At 38.6% G+C, this 21,051-nt stretch overlaps 1 protein-coding gene across 1 annotated transcript; it reads left to right on the top strand.

Moving 5' to 3' along the window:
- Positions 1 to 2,334: 2,334 nt before the first annotated feature.
- On the top strand, positions 2,335 to 20,905 carry LOC139980632 (uncharacterized). The gene is made up of 6 exons (XM_071992424.1): positions 2,335 to 5,165; positions 10,467 to 10,724; positions 14,337 to 15,358; positions 16,820 to 16,886; positions 17,202 to 17,373; positions 18,214 to 20,905. The coding sequence occupies exons 2-6, from the start codon at positions 10,493 to 10,495 to the stop codon at positions 18,332 to 18,334; spliced, it is 1,614 nt and encodes a 537-aa protein (XP_071848525.1). The 5' UTR covers positions 2,335 to 5,165; positions 10,467 to 10,492; the 3' UTR covers positions 18,335 to 20,905.
- Positions 20,906 to 21,051: the final 146 nt, after the last annotated feature.

Below are 21,051 nucleotides of genomic sequence, written 5' to 3'. Positions count from 1 at the left end.
TTTCTGGGACTTCTTGCTCAACGGTCTAACCCAAACGACAAGTAGTAAAATTCATATATTAACAAAATAACATGTTCTTTATGTTTTTTTACGAAGTTGCTATTTGCAAATGCTTAATAAAAAAAGTTATAGTTAACGTACAAGCATATCACCCACGCTCACTCTTTTCAATGACATTAATATGTTATTACAATATAACATCATACATAAACATAAGAAAATACACAAATGTGGAAATGCTACGCTAATGCCCCAAAGTTCAACCAAGCTATTGTCTAAATTAACTAGCAATTTATTTAAATTTAGAAAGAAAAACAATACAGAATGCGATCTATTCTTGCAGAATGATCTTCGGTATCTTTCACCACATCATCGACAAATATATTTCTCTTAGAAAATCAGCGTATAGAGCTGCAAGGCTTTGTACGGTGAATACCATTCAAGACACACAACTCTTAAAATTAAGTAGAGCGCAGCAACTTACGAACGTTGCGTCTAGTGAAAGTCTTCATTCTTAAAAAAAAAAAAAAAAAAAAAAACAGAATATAGGATAATAATATCTCGAAAATTAAACAAGCTATTATATAAATTAACTAGCATATTTTTTAAATTTATAAAGCCAAAATAATTACAGAATGCGATCTATTCTTGCAGAGTGATCTTCAGTATTTTTCATACCCCACCATCAACAAATATATTCCTCTCAGAAAATCAGCGTATAGAGCTGTTACATTAATTTTCATAATCGAGACTGCAATGCTTTGTGTGGTGAGGACCATTCAAAACCACTCATGTATATATACACAAATCTTCAAATTTAGTACAGCGCAAACTCACGAACGCTGCGTCTGGTGAAAGTATTCCTTCTTGATAATAATTTAAAAAAAAAAACAGAATACAGGATAATAATTCAATTGAAAATTTGAAAACTTCAGAGAATTTGGATTCACATTTATGCAACAATTTAACCACAATCAATACTCGCTTTTCCACACTGTTACACAAACCTCTATAAGATGTATTGAATATATATTTTTGTTTCACAATTGAGAATGTAACAAATAGACTAATTTCAAACTGCACCACTGCCTTACAATACAGTTCAGTTTAGTTCAGTTAACAAGTAACAACACACTAGGGGTTCGTTCGTTTTCTACATGGATAATACGTTAAATTGTATTTTTTATAGACCATCAATATGCAAATGCATGTACAAATATTAATAATATCCATCGGCACCGGCCCACTAAAATATTGTCAACCAATTGAACATATTTGGAATGTGTTCGTAAATAACTATATGATCTCTTATATTAATTCACATGATGATAACATATTCACAAAAATGAGCGAAAAATGTTTCGTGCGCTTTGACCAATACACTTAAGTTTGCTAAACATCTCCTAAACTATTTCTTGAGGCATTTCCCACATTACATTTGTCATAACTCGCTAAATATACAACAATTTAATGAGTTCTGAGACAAGTTTGCTGTTTTGGATGCTTAGTGTTTGGCAAATATTTTCACTCAACATCAGTTTCGAGTGGAAGATAGATGCTTTTTAACCTTAGATTTCCATTGCGTAAAAAATCATTTTTATTTAAGCAGTGCAATAGGCTTATATCAATATTTTGCGCGTACCAATCGGCACCTAAAAACAAGATAAATATTTGGGAACGTGTAAGAATCACACTTATCGATTGGCGGTTCAAAGTAGCAGCAAGGTACTGTATAGGCTTAGGACTCGTGCACACCTAGCTGCTGTATAGTATATCTCTAGTACTAGAGGAGCCCGAAAGTAACAGAACTGAGCCAAGCTATCTTCTTATGTATTTTTGCAGATTTTTTTTTTAATTGTTTGAAACACTACAGTAGGCCTAGCTGCATAACTTTAAGTCTGTGACATGTTTTAATTTGTTCATTACTTACTTATGGTTGGAAAAGGTTTAAATTTCATTCTGCACAGAAACATAATTTTCCAAATTGCGATGACGTAACACAATGTATCTGCCTAAATGCCTAACCTTGTTCATATAAAGTATTGATGTTGTAGATCTGAACTAAAGGGACTTGTACAGCAAGCATAGTGGTGAGTGAAATTTGCGTTTTGGCGAGTAGATTATTGGTCACGGTCGTCAAATAGCGAGTGCTTTTGAAAATATTTGCCAAAAACCTTTATAACATGATTTTTATCATGATAGAAATCTCGGATACTTTCGAACATGGTATATGGATTTGCCATATTGTGTATGCAAATCATGTTGCTTGTGAAGTTAAATCTCATGAGTTATATCTCACTATGGAGTCGTAGTCCTTGATAATGCGGATGTACACTGTTAAAAATATCGGTAATTTTACAGGCATATTTTTACAGAAATGTTGTGTTTTCTCTATTTGACATAAATTGTCTGTTACTTGATGATATAACTGTAATTTGAAGAACGTAAACTGTAATATTACATATAAAAAATGTTTATATTCGGAAACATTAGTTTTTGTTTTTCTACCTTTATATCCTGCTTTTATAAGATTTTTTTACAGAAAAGGACTGTAAAACAACAGTTATGTAAAATTGCATCATGTTAAAAAAAAATCGGTAATTTTACAGGCATATTTTTACAGAAATGTTGTGTTTTCTCTATTTGACATAAATTGTCTGTTACTTGATGATATAACTGTAATTTGAAGAACGTAAACTGTAATATTACATATCAAAAATGTTTCAATTAGGAAACATTAGTTTTTGTTTTTCTACCTTTATATCCTGCTGTTATATGATTTTTTTTTTACAGAAAGGGACTGTAAAACAATATAGTTATGTAAAATTACATGTCAATTTACATATTCTGTTGATATTAACAGAACACAAATGTATTTGTAATTCTTCAACATAATTTCCTGTTTTTAAATATTACGTTCTGTTATTTTACGACTTTTTCACAAAGTGTTTGTAAAATAACAATTCCGTAAAAAAATATGTTAAGTTATATTCCCATTTACAAAATGATCGCAGTTTGACAGATAGTTTGTATTTTGACCAAAGGAAACTCTTTTATTTATTTTATAGACATTCTTTAACATATTAGTTGTGCTTTAGGCTTGTAAGAAATTGCGTACTGCGACTGCTTGCAACTGAGTCAAATTACAAATGTTTGCTACATCTGCACATCGACTCAGTCGAGTTGCGTCAGTGCCGAGCTGCTATAGTTGCTTCATGTGTTCCGGTGCGCCTTGGAGCACATAAAGGTTTGACCGTGCTGCACACATTTGCCGTCGTTCGCCGATAGTTGCACATTCTGGTTTGCAGTACAGCGCAGTACAACGCAGACATGTAGCACCATTGTCTGCGTTGTACCCCCGACTTGATTTTAGATGGTTGGTGTTCTTAAATTTTGCGCCTTAGGCCTATAGCGCCTCTTTTTTTTTTTTTTAGAAATGCGCACCTCAGTATCACCTGCATTTCCTACGTTCTCATATTCTATCCTGTTTTCCCCGATTTTGTATTTTTTTCAAGCATGTATATGTCTCAATTTTTAATCAGGGGCGGATCCAGGGGGAGGCGCCCTCCCCCCCCCCCCCTATTGGCCGTCATGACCCCAAGAAATGAGCACAAAAATGAAAAATCCTGCAAAAGATAGGCTTGAAAATTGGTCACATTAAACATATAGCACCATTTGGCATCTCAGCCCTTCTGCAGAGGCAAAAATTTCCCAAAGGGGAGGGGGCCACCCCATCCCCTTAGACTCCCCCCAGGACGGCGATCAGTCATGCTTTGCGCCCACCCTATTGACAATTTCTGGATATGCCCCTGTTTTAATTAGGTACCTGCAACTGAGTACGAAAAGCGGAGGCATACTTTATTTGTAATCTCAGGCTATTCGTAAACTTTGCTCCGGGCCTCCCCGCTTTTACGCTTTCTCCCAGACTGGGTGACCACTGTTTTTACATTAGACTACTTATTTCACAATTTTTTGGCCAAGGCTCCCGACGTTTTTCCATTTTTCTCTCCAACTAGGGGCCACTCCTCTTCGGACGGGGGGAGGCGGGGTCTCCGGGGTGCCCATCGATGGCCGGAACCCCCGTCGCTGACGTCGCCCCTGATAATAACTACGACTACGCCACTGATACCTTAAAAATATACCTTAAAATATCAGTGGGACTGTCCACCCGTAACGCAAAATGCTTCGCAGCTCCGAATAGCAGCGCACTTTTTTAGGGGAAGTAATTTTTTGTCCCGCGGGCATGAAGGAAGGGCCAAACGTGGCATCGAAAACTTTAATATCTAATTCCAGTTGCATGTCTGAGTTAACAAATGGCGTTCATTTGTTGGCGCGCGCGGGAAAAGGGTCGGGCATGAGAGCCAACCACAGCGAACTCTAAATAGAAGTTACCGTTGACTATTTGTTTATTTCATACAAGAGTACAAGACAAGCAATGTATGCAGAAGTTGACAGAGTTTGGCTCCTCAAAAAAATTATAAGTAAAATCTTAGAGTATTTTATGTGTCTTCTTTTTCATTTCATTTTAAAAGAAAACCCAGAAATTAGAAGAAAATAAAAAAGGAGAATAAATTACTTTACCAAAACTGTACAGTTTGATTAGTCGTTATTTAACTACCATGTGAAACGCAAACAAGTTTTTAGATTAGGCTGATTTTTTATTCAAATAAAGATAGGAAAAACTTTTTGTTTTCAGAATATTACAAACAAATCCGCAGAGTGAAAGTTTAAAATTCGAGTCAAGGCAATGTATTTTTAGAATAATCTGGGACTGGTAAAACTCTTGCCGATAAAAATTAGGATTGTTGAGCCAAACATATATATTTAAATATTACATTAACCGATGTGCAGAATTTGATTGGCCCTAGCACTTATCCTTTATGGGGTAATAAAACGTAACGAATCCGGCGCGAACCGGTATAAATTGTGTGCCGCGCGCTCGCCCCGCCTGCAGTATACTGTAGTAATACTGTGCATGTATGTGTGGACGGTACTTGGGGGTCCTGGGAAAAAAAAATACGCGGCCGGAACAGTTGCAGTACAGTATCTTCATCGCTAGGTTCGGTTGCTGAAGCGGAACTGTTATCGGGCTGTTTTGAGACTACTACTTCTAAAAATCTACTATCACCAGTAATTAAGGCGACGAATTATTTTCTGCATCTTTGGTAATTCGACTAAACAATTCCTGATGACCTTAAACCACTATTTTTTAAGTTTGTAGCCTATGTGTCATGTATGCCACATGTTGTCGCAGTCAGTACACTATTGTAATATAACAAGTTAGGCTAAGCCGACTCTAACCTAACCTACTGAGTGACTGAAGTGTGTGTAGGCTAGGTTACGCGTAATTTACCTGGGCCGGGCCTCTAGGCTCAAGTCTTGGCCGAAGCGAACGTTTAGCGTTAAGTAATTGCAGTTGCCTGCTCCTAACAGTAACAAGTAACAAGCTCATTGACTATCGTTAGGCCTACTATGAGTTACGTCCTCATGAATATGCCTAGCTGTAATCTACAGTATGCATTAGCCTAGGCCTACAGTCACAAAGACACAGGAAACGTCAGGCCATATGAATATCCTGACACTACTTGCCTTTTCATGGGGAATAATGTTTATTGGTTTATGTACTATATGCAAAACCTCAACTAATAGTGTCGCTAACTACATAGGCCACCTACGAAGCCACCGAAACTTGGCAAATGTTCAATTTCCATGTTGCTTCCAAAATTGCCAGTATACTTTTAGGACTTTCACTTCATTGAAAGTTCACATCACTCGAAAACATCATAGGTCTAGGGTGCCTAGGGGTAACTTAAGTTATGGTGAATCTTCTAGAGCTTCTACTCTGGGCTTAAGCCAGTTTTGCACATTAAACCAATCGCTCAAGTGTGCACTGCCCTTTTGCCAAAAAGAATGCCCCAATTTGCAGTCATTCTTCTGGCATCTTAAAAAACATATCGATGATGGAAAAATTATAAACTGCCCATTTAGCCAGTGCAAAAGAAAATTTACCAAAAAGACGACATTTGCTGTTCATTTGTCTCGTTACCATAGAAAGTGGGGTGTGAAAAGCATCAACAATGTTTACAAAACGCATTTAACAAATGGTGCCCCATCTTTGAGCAGTCCCATTGATGACCACTCTATGTCCCCTAGCCCCACCCATAGCCCATGTTTGGAAGAAGTTGACTGTCACATAGATCTAGATAAATCAAATGATGAAGCTCCACAGGAAAACACTTCTAAAACTGACTTTTTGAAAAGTTTTGCATTATTCTTGCTTAAGCTGCAGGGACAAAAATTGGTTCCAGAGTCAACAATACAGACTATTGTGGAAGAGCTGCAAAGTATTCATGATATTTGCAAGGCCTCTCTTGAATTGAAACTTACAAGTAAATTGAAGGAGGCACAAGTAAGTGAAGATTTCATAGAGCAATTGGTTGCTTATATAAATTCCGAAGATGAGTGGCTTGCCATTGATAGCGTGAAAGGTGAACTACGCACCAAACATACAAGAAGAGTATTCTACAAGTCATTGAACTTTGTGTGCCCAGTATCTATTGCCCTTGGCAGCGGCATATCAGGTAAAATACATCATTGCCACTATGTTCCTCTTTTGGACACCATTAAGCTCCTCCTTGAAAATGAGTCAACGCCGTTAAAATCTGAGGCAAATTGTACAAATCCCTCTGCACTAAATGACATCACTGATGGGCAAGTTTTCAGGGAAAACAAACTGTTTAAAAGTGATAGCAATGTAGTCCCTGTTATGTTGTTTCAAGATGCCTTCGAAGTAGTGAACCCTCTAGGCTCTGCGAAAAAAAAACACAAAATATTGGCCGTGTATTATTCACTTGGCAATATCCCTCCCGAGTATCGATCATCAATTGAGTCATTGCAGCTTGCACTTCTTTGCAAAGAAAGTGATCTAAAGCAGTTTGGTCAAGAAAAGGTATTCAAAAGACTCATAGAAGATTTAAAATCATTAGAGGAAAGTGGTATACAGTTGAAAGATGGTCGCAGATTTAAAGGGTCCCTGGCTTGTATCATGGGTGACAACTTAGGGTCACACACCATTGGTGGGTTTGTTGAGAGTTTCACTGCACAACATTTTTGTAGGTTTTGCTTGCTGACAAGGCAGGAATTTCTCTCTGGTGCTCCTTATGCTAACGGTAAATGTAGAACTCCTGATGAGTATAATAGGTGTGTGGAACAACTCCGGCAATCTAATGAAAGTATTTATCAAGGGATCAAGTTTGACTCGCATTTCAATGCTCTCACATATTACCATGTGTGTTCTCCTGGACTACCACCTTGCTTGGGGCATGATCTTTTCGAAGGTGTGGTAGATTACGACTTGGCGCTCTTCATAAATTACTGGGTGAAGGAAAAACAGTGGTTTACTTACCTAAACTTGAATAGGAAGTTGGAGCAGTTTAAGTTTATTGGTCCTGACATCAATAATAAACCTGCAAAAATCAACCAAAATGCTACCAGGCTTGGTGGACAAGCAGTGGAGAATTGGTGCTTGATGAAGTTGTTTCCAATTTTATTTGGTCAGGAGGTTTGTGACCCAAGTGACATTGTTTGGAAGCTGTTTTTACTGTTACGAGAAATTGTTCAGTATGTCTGTGCTCCCCAGATCACGTTCAATGAAATAGGTTACCTCAGAGTATTGATAGAAGAGTATCTCGATGGGAGGAAAAGTGTCTTTCCTTGTGTAAATCTCAGGCCCAAACATCACTTTCTCAGTCACTATCCTGAATTGATAGTCAAGCTCGGACCATTGATAAGACTGTGGACTCTTCGTTTTGAAAGCAAGCACTCATATTTCAAAAGATGTAGCCGAAATTGCCATAATTTCCTCAACATAACACATACTCTGTCAGAGAGACACCAAATGCTGCAAGCATATAACAGTGCTGGGAATCTGTTTCAATCAAGGTTCTCTCTTGAAAAAGGAACGTGTTTGAATCCTGAGATTTTCAGTCTTGAGATCAGGGCTGCCTTGCTAGAAGCAAATGTAAATACTGATTTGGCCATTTGTAGTCAAAGAATGCACGTTAGTGGTACCGAGTACAGTGCAGGGTTATTTGTAGCTTGTGAGGGCATGAAGTTTGGTTGCATACTTCTGACCATTTTGGTCTGTGACGAAGCATACCTTTTAGTAAAGCTCCACTCTGCCACCATACTTCAAGGTTTAGGAGTATATATGCTGCATCCCTCCAATAATGTAGTGTGTGTGAATATATCAAAGCTTTCGGACTATTATCCATTGACTGCATATCTAGTTCGAGGAAGACTTCTGCTCCCTCTAAAACATAACTGTTTTCACTTTTGATTTCTTACTCTGTGTAAATAATGGTGAGTAAATTTTGTTTTGGTTCAAAGAGATGCAAGGCACACCTTCAGTTGCTTGTGTATACAGCCTGCAACCATTCGTGTATATTGAATATTTTGTGACAGTGGTATAGCCTGACAGTATAGGGGTGGCATGTCCCTTCTAAATTATATAGCACTTAAAAGCAGCACTTAAAAGGGGAGGGGGGCATTTTATATGCATACATTTCACAGGCAAAAAAAAAACAAAGACACATGAATACTGTAATTGTTAATTGCATGACACACTCCTAGTACCCCTGGCATGCTCAAGAAAATGCAAGTCCTTGATTGTCTCAGCACTTGGTTGCAAAGCTGACTCTGGGATTTTGATTTTAAGGTATATATTGACAAAGCCAGCCTAAAGCAATAAGCCAGTTCACAGTTACAAGGGTGTATGTCCAGAGTGCAAATAGGCCAAGAGTACAAACAAGCCGACCGCTCATAGCGTTACTGTTACAGTTCTTACTCAAACCGTCATTACTCTTTAAACACACTTGATAATAATAAATAAAAAGTTGAAAATCAGTAATTTCTTTCCCAAAGAGGAGAACGCTATTTTTTCTAACATTCGTCCCTTGTTAGACACGCTAGAAATATTCATCGCAATCCCATATTAAGACATGCCAATCTGAACTTGTAGGCCTAGAACCCTTCACTGCACGTGTCTGATAGTACCAGGGGTCAGGGCAGTAAACCGGTGATAAACCTACACGTTTGGACAACCGGTTTAAAGTGCAATTAGAAGCATGTTTTTAGCTAGTGTTCTCCAAACGGCCATTCTTTTTAATCCTGCCTTTATTTTGCCCATAATGTGCCTTGAGGGCGAAGTACAATCTTGGCCTGAGCGTTCCAGCTTGAACCATTGAATAATTGGATTGTGTCCATCTCAGAACTTGTTATGAGGCAGTATTCCCCATGACCCATGGCTGCATTGGCCTTGTTAGCTTGTGCCCCATGCCCGCTTTGATGCAACTTGACAAATGGCATGTGTGAATAGTGCGTGAAGATAAAGTAGTAGACGGACGGTATACAACATCATGGTAATGTTTGCTAAATGACGATAATATAAGCATAGCACTGCAATATTCTCAAGCGTACTTAGCTGCTGTCATTGAGCGATAACCTACCAACGATTGCCAGTTTAAAATCTGTGTAACTATATGCGTTAAACAGTTCACCGTATGTCAAGGCAGTGCCTAGTACTACCACCTCGGTTTCAGTTTAATATTACATGAGAAACACCATTACTGTGGACAAAAATCTGACTGATGTGGAGTACCGGCAACACAACACGATGCAGATCACTGGCTCTAGACTTTAATCACTCCATTTTCAATGACAAACTTGGCAATATTTTTTCCCTTGCAATTTTGTCTAGACCCTTAAAATATTTTTGGGACCCTCAGAAGGGTTGTGACCTCTAGTTTGCTGACCACAGGTTTAAACCACTGGTGTGCAGTAGGCCTACCTGGAAACCTTGCATTATCTGTGGTATAGGAGGTACAGCACACAATTGACTAACTGACAAACATTAGTCTGAATGCTATAATTTTGTGTCATAATCACATCCATAGTATAGGCCTACAATGTATACACCATTACCACACAGATTTATAGTTTCACAACTTAGTGTCATTGTGAAGACATGCAGAGATGATAATGCAAACTGTGCATCCTGCACTTACTACCAGCAAGCTAAAACTTTCAGGCAATGAATCACAAAGCCCGCGTCTTTATTGTTAAGTGTTGCGTTTTGCCGTAGTCCTTCACTCTTAGACAAAAGCATGAGAAACTATTTTTGTAAATTTCATTATTAGTTAGCAACTAGGCCTACATCCACTAGACAAGCCAAGCACTAGTGCTAAGGTATTTTTTTTTTTTTTTTTAAACAAAAGTATAATTTTTGCATGCTAATAAATATTGTGTATTAGGCATGAAAAATTAGGTTGTTAGTGCTTGAGTATGATACAGATCAAGCATACGCTGCAGTCTGCAGCCTGCAGTGGAGTAGTAGCCTGCTTTAATGTGTGGCATGCATACACATGCACTCATTTGCTTGAGTGTTTTAATTTGGTTTTACTATACAGGTCAGGTAAAGCATAGTAAGTGAAAAATGGATGCATATGATTCATCCGATACTGTAAGACTTAGTCCCATTCAGTCTGCTATCAGTGATGCACTGCCATCCTTGCCACTGGCACTTGCAAATGGAGTCCTGGATCAACTTGTGGATGTTGGAGTTGAATCTGTGGGTGATCTGAGATTTGTTACGGAGGACGACCTCTCTATGCTGAAGCCTATTCAGCGCAGAAGACTCATAGATGCGTGGTCAACTGCAGGTGAAGGTAAATATACTTTACTTAAGTAATACTGGAGCCTGGTTCTCAATTAAGAAGCCAGCTCATGCTTACATTATAATAATATGATAATGATATATTGTCAAACGTCACTATGGTACACTGGCAATATCACATGGACACAAAATGTACCGCATGAGCAGCGATTTGGTTAAAATATTGGGGGGGGGGGGGAATGGGGGCTAAATAGGCTGTGATCTTGCCTGTTCCTGGTAACTCCTTATTTCTGAGCGTGCGATTTAGTTGGGTAAATGTCAGTGTTGTTCATAGTGACCCAGCAACTCTTACACTAGTCAGGGCTGTGAAATCTCTGATTTTACGCGGAATTCCGATTTTTTAACTTCGACCGAACTTACCACTTTTGCAGACTTTTTTCAAAACCTCTCTTACACCCCTGCACTAGTAGAGGTAGTGTGATGGTGATTTATGAATAAGCTGCTGCACAGGTCTACGAGTCCTGGTTTTGGTTTTCACCGTCCCCGGCTGTTCCAGGCTCCAGTGTAGTTCTAAATTTTGCTCATGACATGATTCATCCACTGCGAGGCTGCTGTGGGTTTCACTGTAAGTCTAACAGTTAGCTGAAATTCGGTTTTGTTTAAAAAAATGGGAAAATTGTGAAAAGTTGATATTTTGCCTAATTTAAGCTTGTAAACACGATAACGTCGACCCTACGTGGATGGATGAAGCTTATAATTGGTATGTGTTTTCCCATGATGAGTACATGATAGCTATTGTTTTGGGGTTGGGTCAGAGGTCAGTTTAAAACCCTTGTAAACATTAATAAGTCCAGAATGATTGTTCCTATCAAGTTGAAATTTGGTGTGTAGCAGTGGGAGGTGTAATTTTATTCTACACTCATGTAGCCTCTCCTTTCATTCAAGTTGTCACAAAAGAGGTTTTAAGATTAAAAGGAAAAATGTTTTACCTGTGCAATTTAATGGAATGGTCCTATAAGAAGGGGTGAAGCCTATTGTTGTAGTACCATAAAATTGCCCATGCAATATAATTGAACAGTCCTACATTAAGGAGTGGGGCTTATTGCTACTAATTGATAATTATATACAGTACCTCAATACCTTCAATACTGTGCAGTTTTTAATTTTATATAAAAAAAATACTATTAGCAATGAACTTGTTTTCTCCTGGTTGAATTCATTAAATTAGAAGACTTATAAAATGAATTTCAACCAGCACATACATATGTATGTACAGTGTGTACAGTACATACACTGTACTGGGTGTATATGTACGGAGTGCCATGAGTGCCAGAAGACTATGTTTAAACCTAACACTAATATACACACTGTACATATACAATTGGTTGAAATAGTAGACTTTACTATAAAATGAATTTCAACCAGTACATACATGTATGTACAGTGTGTACAGTACATACACTGTAGTGGGTGTATATGTACAGTGTGTATATTAGTGTTAGGTTTAAACATAGTTTTCTGGCACACATGGCACTCCGTACATATACACCCAGTACAATAAGGGAAAGTCGGATTGAGGCCAAACTTGGACTATAGATCCGCCATATGGATAAGGTGCATGTCGAAATGCGCAATGTTTTGGCAATATTTAAGCTTCTCCTTCGACTTCGTCGCCATACGGAAAGTTAAAAATGGAAGCTGGCCTAGGGGATTAATCGTATGAACATGAAAGTTCGTGATGGCTTCGTGGAATTGCAGGTAGGCCTAGGCTATTGAATCTGCTGTGACTTTGTACATTATTTTCCACATGGTCATAATAGAATTGGACATGTACCAGTTCTGCAAAATGTCAATCAAAGACAGTTTTACCCAATCGTAACTCTGATTTGTTGTGCATACGTGCATGTCATAGTAGACTCCCAGGTGCAGCTGGATTGTGCGACAATAAACTGAGCATGCAAACATTGCACATGTGCTACGATCGAGATCTATGTGAACACTTATTGCAGTCCCTCGTACTAAGTTAGACCTAGACAGGGGCTAGGCCTATAGAAATCTATGCGGGATTATCCCGCAGAAGATTCTGGCTGTAGATGTGCAAATGACACAATTTTGAGCCTTAATTAGTGCGAATGCTGTCATGTGACACTTGCATCTTCGGGCATATTCTTGGCAGCCAGGGAAAATACAGTTTTTGGGGTAAAATACAACTTTTTGTCTCTCAAGTACAGTTTTAGCACTTGAAAAGTTGGCAGGTCTGGTAAACCCATTTAATCATTTCAGCAAATAAAAGTAATTGCGTGACCATGCCGGTTATTTTTCATGACCGCAGACAGCCCAACTCTCCAAAGGAGACATGTTTTCCTTAACTTTTGTTATTCTGGGCCTTGTTCCTCAGTTTTCAAAATTAGTTAATCACATCAATCACATAGCAATAATGAGTACAGGTCAGAGACCATAACCCATCCATATTCTCTGTAAAATTCTGCAAATGTCACCCATGTTAGATTTGGCAGAAATACAGCTAGGCTTACTGTATGTACTTGGACATTATGAAAGCCACACTGTGTCTGCAGTGGTCATTGTTCAATGAAGGCAAATCCTCTGTAAACAATTGCTTGAAAGCATTTAATTGAAAATTTATCTAAACTAGCCCAGTGCAGGGGTGCACTACATAACCTTTTTGACCACTTGGCTGTAATAATAAAGATAGAACAGGGAGGGACAGGATCATAGGTGTACGGGACCCCTGGGGGATGGGGGGGCCGGAATTTGTTTTGCCCCAAAACTTGCCTTATCCACACTAGTCTACTGTGCAGGTGGCATGCAAAGTAAAAATTCACTCAACAGAAAATCGGCCTGGCAGTTTGCACTTATAAATTGCCAATCCATGCCAAATCTTTTGCCTAAAATGTTCTGATTTTTAGCTCAAACCAGCTATGCTTGGTGAGCTATTGTGATGGGACTGTCACTCTATCTATCCAGTGTAAATTTTTGCTTTTGCTGCTGCCAAATGTTTGTTCTTTGACAGATGTTAACCAAACTTGGAGACAATGTTCATTTACTGATGGTGCATCTTTTACCTTCTGAAGGTCAAGGTTAAAGGTCATTTAAGGTGCATAATGAGCTATTTGTAAACAAATTGGAAAAACTGCAAAATGCTACTTCTCCTTCAAAGAACAATAGATTTTCTTGAAATTGGGTTATAATGTTCTTTAGGTGGTGCTTCCTATAAATTCTACACATATTTTTGATAGATGTTCATATATAATGGCAGTAGCAATGAAACAGTAAAATCAGAGAAAAAAGTTTTATAGGCCCTCACTGGCTTAGTCTTCGATGGATGTTGACCCAACTTAGACATAATGTTCATTGACTGCTTTATCACCTTTGACCATCTGAAAGTCAAGGTCAAAGGTCACCAGAGGCTAAAGTCTGAAAACCTTGTACACAAAAGTCTGCAATGCTGTTTGAGCAGGATCAAAGTTGCACAAAGCATATCTATGGCAGTCAATGAATTACTAAGCTGTTTGGCTTTCTGGATTAAATAAAAAACACCTAACTCTGCAGGCTCTTAACATTCTTGGGACAGTCAAACTTACGCGCTGACCTAATGTTCTACAGTATTAATAACTATTTTGTGTATGGTTATTCTCATTCCAAGATACTGCTCCAGAGAATGTGCTGAGTGAGGGAGAGGAAACCGTTGACCTGGATACCTCAACACTGTCCACAGAATCGACACCAGACATACACACCCAACCTTCCAGAGACCAGTGCGCAGGAAACTGGGCTGATACGTTCGAAGTCCATTGGAGCAAGATGTCTAAAAACTTAAACAATTGCTTAAAGAAAAAGAAGAGACCAGCCCCCAGAGAAAGAAGGGAAATGATCAGAGTAATCTGTGATGACATTTTCAAACTTGATGAAAGCCCAGGACGGAAAAACTTGGTCACTGTTGCAAAAAAGGTTGTGAGTGCGTACCCTGCGAGTTTCAGGGACGACATTGGAGGTGAAGTTATTGGTGATGGCACGGCTTCTATCTTGAAGCAACTCGAAAACAGAGTAAACAATTTAAAAAGAGATGAAAGCTACCTCCCGGTTCCATCTGTTTCATCTTCAATGACTAGTACTTCCGATGAAGAAGTGACCGAACCGAAGACAAAACGCATCAAGAAGAGGGACTCGTATGGTTGCATAAACTGGCAACCGGGAGGGTTCCCTGAGGGAGAGACTGAGGCCACTCAGAAAGAGAAGATTCTTGCATTGAAGGAAATGTATGCAGCTGGCGAGAAAGACTGGGATGAAGACCTAATCACATCGCACATGCAAAGTGTGTATTTCTCAATCCGCACTTTGATTAATTCAAAGAGTGTCACTATTGAAGGTCTGTTGGAGGAATACCCCTTTCTGTCAGAAAAATTGGGTATGTTTTTGCACTTCAAGGAGCTTGTTGGAATCGATCTTCTGCCAACGCTGGAGCATTCCTTGGAGACCAAAGGGCGCCGCATCCTGCGGTACTTTCGTAAGTGTCCCACAAAGAGCATCACCATGAAAGACACTCTGAAGAACATTGAGACTATGAAGCTGGAAGCTCAGGACAATTCTGCAGAGCTGCCTGGCTTGATTTGCCTCCTGGCAAGCTACTTTGGAGAAGATGCTAGTTCTTTTTTGCATCTTTCACAGGTTGGTATGGAGAGGCATATCTGTATTCAAACTATAGGGCCTACTGGGTGTGGTTTGTTGGCATGCAGTACATTCTGTATTAAAGTACTTTTGTGGTTAGTGCAACATAAAAGGGTCAAAAGATAACATTAATCCTGCAATACAGCAAGTAATGGAACTGGAGGCTGGCCAATTGGCACGGCCTGTCATCATACCATGGATTGGTACTGCTTTTGGTGGATAACACCTGTGTACTGTATGTATGTTGCATAAATGAAGAAATTAGAAAAACGTTTATGAAAATAATTCAATAAGTAGTCCGTTTAGGCTGGGGTTAAATCAGCCTCAAAAATTCAGTAAAAACCCAGAAATTGCTTCATTAAGAATCAAATTGAATCATCTAATTCTATAGATGCAGGGTTCCCAGCCTTACCTGGAAAACCTGGAAAAGTCATGGAATTTAAATAAGATGCTTTAAATCCTGGAAAAGTCATGGAATTTGAGGCAAAATGCTTCAAAACCTGGAAAAATCATGGAATTTGATTAGCCAAAGAGACAACGTTTCATTTTATATCCAAACACGGAAGAATTGAGTGGCTATGGTGGCTTTTTAGTGTGGTTGTGTTACACGAACTAAAGCATCTCAGCACTAAAAAGCCAAAAGGGAGTAGCGCCCCTTGCCTCCAGAGCTGTTTCTCCTATTACAGTACATGATAATGTGGCCTAAGCTAACATTATTGTGTAAAAGGAGAAGTACTAAGTGTACCCCCAAATAAGAATTCCAAAAACAGCACTAAAATGATTGTCCTGCAAATTGTTTTGTATATTTTTGACTAAGTTCTTTAAGTCGGATGCAAGGATTCAACCACAATTTGCTGACAGGCTTCATTTGAAGGCTAGGGCTCACTCTGAAAACCCCAGACTGAATGGAACTTCATATGCATAACAAATTTAGAGAATTAAAAATGTATGAATAAAATGATATGCCAAAAAAAGAAAGCCACTCTGAATTATGCAATGTCAACTTAGCAGATTCATGACACATATTGTTTTGTCAAATCTACAAGGTAAACCTGATCAAGTTGGTAAACCTTAGTTAGGGCAAGTAAATGGTAGAATATCTTAGGAAGATCTCACACTTGGTTAGCTTTCCATGGATCAAAGAATGCCAATATTGAAAGTTACAACATTGATTGTGAAAATGACCATACACATGTGTTGCTTAGTGTCTTCCTGTTGTTAGTCAATACAAGTCCTCTCCTTTTAGTCGCCTCTTATGCCATGCAGAGAAAAATACATGGCCCTTCTATACCTTAGAGGGATCCATCCTCTCTGAGCTATGAGGATGTTCCATTCTTGGCTGCTATTTATGCCTGGAAAACCACAACTACACAAACTGCACTGCACAGTATGTATTTATATCGTTACAAAATTACAAATCACATTTACTTACCCATTAATAAGGAGATATCTCTTTTTCAGGAGACCAACACAGTTGAAGAGGTGGCAGATGAAATTGGATCGCCATCACCCTGCATCGTTGTTTTTGGTAAGTGAGCATTTTTAAGCAAATCACCGGAATAATGATCAGGTCTGAGTGTGGTTTACCTTTGAAAAAATGTATCTTAATGTTCCTTTTCATGTTTTCAGAGTCAGATATATGCCAACTGACTACAAATTTGCCGACTGTCTCATGCCAAAGGCTCCAAACAGTTACTATAAAACTACAACTCTATTGTCCTCGTTAGAGGCCACGGAATAATACAGTGAATATTTGGCCCAAAGATCCGTTCTCAAAATTCGGCGCTTGAGAACCCACTTGTTTTATTGGGAAAATCATGTGAACATCTTTTTTTTTTGGTAGGTCCTACACTGCTGGCAGGAAGGCATTTCGGGATTGTTGTAGACAAGGTCCCAGTCAACAACCACAAGATCAATGATTTTGCCATTTCCCTGGGGATGCTCTTTGCTAGTTTCTATGCATTCAACATAGAATATCCTGCAAAGGGTGCAGTGACCATGGAGTTCATTCAACGGTGAGTATTGCAACTGATTGTCAGGTGGAGAGTGGTAGCACTTGTTTTTCAGCTTTCTTCTATCTTAGCATTCAGCACCAAAGACATCAGACCTTCTTAGAATGTGGTTTGTGCACATAATGGACCCCCTTGCCCCATGCTGGTTGAGCTAATCTGTCAACAATTGCCTTTTTGGCCCCAGATGGTTATTCCTTGATGGATGTTGACCAAACTTGGACACAATGTTCATTGACCCTTGGACATCTTTGATCTTGTGAAAGTCAAGGTCAAAGGTCATTAAAGGGGCACAATAGGTCATTGTGTGAAAAATTACATAATGCATCTCCTACAAAGAGCATTCGGTTTCTTTGAGACTGTCATAATGTACATTGGGTGGTGCTCCTTTTAGCTTGTCCGTAAATTTTTAATGCAACGTCATATAATGCCGTTTGAGTTAAAACAGTAAAATTTGGTGAAAAGAAGTATAGGCCCCCAAACGGTCATATTTTGATGGATGTTGACCAAACTTGGCCACTGTTCATTGACCCCTGGGACATCTTTGACCTTGTGAAGGTCAAAGGTCATTAAAGGGGCACAATAGGCTCCAAAATGCATCTTCTCCTACAAATAGCATTTGATTTTCTTGAAACTTTGTCATAATGTCCCTTAGGTGGTGCTCCTTTCAGCTTGTTCGTTGATTTTGAATGGAACATCATATAATGCTGTTGAATTGAAATCGCAAATCAGCTGCTGGAAATAACTTTGGTGCACAGCCTACCCCCCCCCCCCCCCTCCAACTCTTGCAAAAGTCATCAGTCATTTGATTACATTGTAATGCATGCTTTCCTGTTCATCCCACAGGTGCTTTGTTGGACTTAATCCGAACACCTCTGCTAAAAGTAAGCTGAAGTCTGCAGTGCATCCGAAGGTGGTCACTCTGTTGGGGCAGATGAAAGACTTCGAAAGCGAGTGGGACCTGTAGGACAGGTTGACGTGTTGGTCCTTAGTACGGTTGTACAGTTTTTCTGCAAAAGCTACTTAAGTAGGCGGTGGAATAGTAGTACGTATGTGACAAAATTATTAACGACATGACAGAGGTTCTGTGCCAGTTGCAGAATGACAAACTTGATTGAACTGCTGTTTACTCGATGTGTCTCAAAGAGATTTCACTTAGAACATTTAGGTAACTAATCTAAGTCTGTTTCATTGCCTTACTTTTTTGTTACTGTACCGGACACTCAATAGGTCTGTCTGGTTAGGTGTTATGTTTTTTTACATGTCTCATATGATCATTGTTGATAACTTGCCATCGAATAAAAATTTGTAAGCCATCGGCAAAACCATTTTCTGTACAAATTGTATGGCAATGTGACCCTTTCTTTCTTTGAAGAAAAGTTTATAGTGTTCATAGGTGGCAATATGATTCTTACTGTATTGGGTGAAATGGATGTCTGTGATTGCCTGTCATTGGGTTTCCTATCTTTTGTGCCATAGGTGCCAAAGTTTGTTCCCTGCAACCATGTCTCAGTAGTAGATTCCTTTTCCAATAGTTTGATCTAGAACATCTGTCTTCACCTTGAGGCTGGAGTTTAATCCGCATGGGGCATTGTAAATTTGTCTATCTGGAGAAATCCCTGTTTGGATCACAACAAAGACTCTAAGAATGGGGGCTGCTACCATTAATATTGGTCAGTTTGTACATGTTGCTTAGCATAAATAATGGGCATCATTTGCTAAACCAGACTGTTACAAATTTATATAGGCATAAAACCATGTCTAAATGCTAACTCTGGCCTGTTGCTTACTAACCATCCATCCTATTTTAAAGGGCTGTGGTGTTTTTTTCTGAGATGAACATAAAATAGCCTAGAATCGTTTTACACATGTATGTAAAGCAATGAATTGATTCACTCAAACAATGTGCAGTAGCAAGCGATCATATCAATGGCTTAAAGCACTTTAAATTGTGTCAGAGAGACTTGTGCTTTGCAATGGTGGCATGGTGCCCTATTTCCCCTCTTCAACCTCCCAAAAGAAATCATGGTAGTTCCTATTACCTCATTTCTGTGCTGGTTTTGGTGCTGCTCATATTTATGTTATGAAAAATGTTTCCTGGAAGTTAACAGCAGGTGTCTAAGGTCTTGTGTGACTGCACCTGCAGCCTTGGGTAGACCCCCCCACCCCCAGTTTCCTCTGAAGAAACTGGAATCTGGGTTATAAACTGGTTGCTGTCAGGGAAATCCTAATACGACATTGAGAAAACGACTTTGAAGCAATGCCAATTTTCTTTCTATGGATTTTCTTTGAGTCAGGTGATGTTCACATTTTTTAAAGGAGATTTACTGACCTGATAAATTTAAAAGTTTTCAGTTATTTGTTTATGCCAGATACTTAATAAAGAAGTTCAGTAAACTGGGTGGTATTTTAAAAACTTTAGCTTTTGATGTTAATTTTTTATTTGTTATGTGACAGTTTAATCTTTGAAAAGGTCTTTAAAAGCTCCATTACACTTCTTAAATGCAATTTGTTGTTCAAATTGCAATATTTTTCATAGAAAGCCTAAAATTTTACTCAGCTTTGTCGCCGATATCTCTTTGGAATTGAGATAGATAGTTCAAACAGTAGTTTGGCTATTTCAACAAGTTGTTATGGTCATAACTCTCGTTCTCTTCTACGGAAGAAGTTGGACACTACTAGTGCATGGTAATGGATGATTAAATATTCGCAGCAGTGTCTGATGTCCACTGTTCATGTTTTTGATTCCTTGATTTCAGTTTGAGGTATCTATAAAGTCCATGATGGATGGAAGAAGGTTGTACAACAGAGATTAAAGTTCGGAAACCTTGCTAACATGATAAGTCTAGAATGATGTGTCTGATCAAGCGTAAATTATTAAGCGTGTAGCTTTTTTTATGGGAAGAAGAGAAACCTATTGTTTCTGGGGTAATTTTTTGACCAAAAATGGGGTTTTATTTTTTTTTTTAAACAACCAAATTTTAGCTTCTACCATGCTAACTTTTCCAGGTCTGGACAGATGAGGACATACTTGGTATGTAATTTTCCTGTGATGAGCACTTCACCCCTGTTGTTTTGGGGTTAGGTTAAACGTTATCTAGTCAACAGTCATGAAAACTTGTAAACGGAAGTCCACAATGCTTGGTACAATCAAGTTAAAATTGATTGTATAGCTTGCTTATGGAAGAATATGCACATTAATGTTGTTGGTGTGGACTGACATTTTCAGTTAAAAGGGAAAATAGTGACATACTTCTTCATGAGTAGAACATGAACATGAATGTCAAAGGTCATCTGAGGTCAACAAAGATAAATGTAGTCAAGGAATCACTAAGCCTTTAGCTCCCTGGTTTAACTAATTGTTGTTAACAGATCTATGAGCTCCCATTTAATCATCCCTGTAACATGTAAGCCATGAAACTATGAACAGCTCATGTGACTGGAGTAAGAAGCAAAAAGTACAAAATGATCATTTTTTCATTTTTTCACATTTGCGTCGTTTTGAGTGTTAGAGGAATAAAACTTGAACTGTCATGTATATTTTTGTTTTTGTTCTCTCTTTGTAAGGTTACAGAAGTTTACAGTAACCATACTCAAAATATTTGCACCTGACGGTTAAAAGCTAAAATGGTTTTTTAAATTTACTGTGAGAATCTGTGAAATAAATACACCTGGCACGATGGA

Source organism: Apostichopus japonicus, chromosome 15 (genome assembly GCF_037975245.1).
Source record: "Apostichopus japonicus isolate 1M-3 chromosome 15, ASM3797524v1, whole genome shotgun sequence".
Classification (NCBI taxonomy): Eukaryota; Metazoa; Echinodermata; class Holothuroidea; order Aspidochirotida; family Stichopodidae; genus Apostichopus; species Apostichopus japonicus.
This window is presented reverse-complemented; position numbering and strand designations above follow the sequence as displayed.

Coding starts and splice junctions, on each gene's coding strand:
- LOC139980632 (XM_071992424.1), top strand. CDS start 10,493: ATGGATGCATATGATTCATCCGATACTGTAAGACTTAGTCCCATTCAG. Junction 15,359..16,819: donor CTTTTTTGCATCTTTCACAG/GTTGGTATGGAG, acceptor TCTCTTTTTCAG/GAGACCAACACAGTTGAAGA. Junction 17,374..18,213: donor ACCATGGAGTTCATTCAACG/GTGAGTATTGCA, acceptor TTCATCCCACAG/GTGCTTTGTTGGACTTAATC.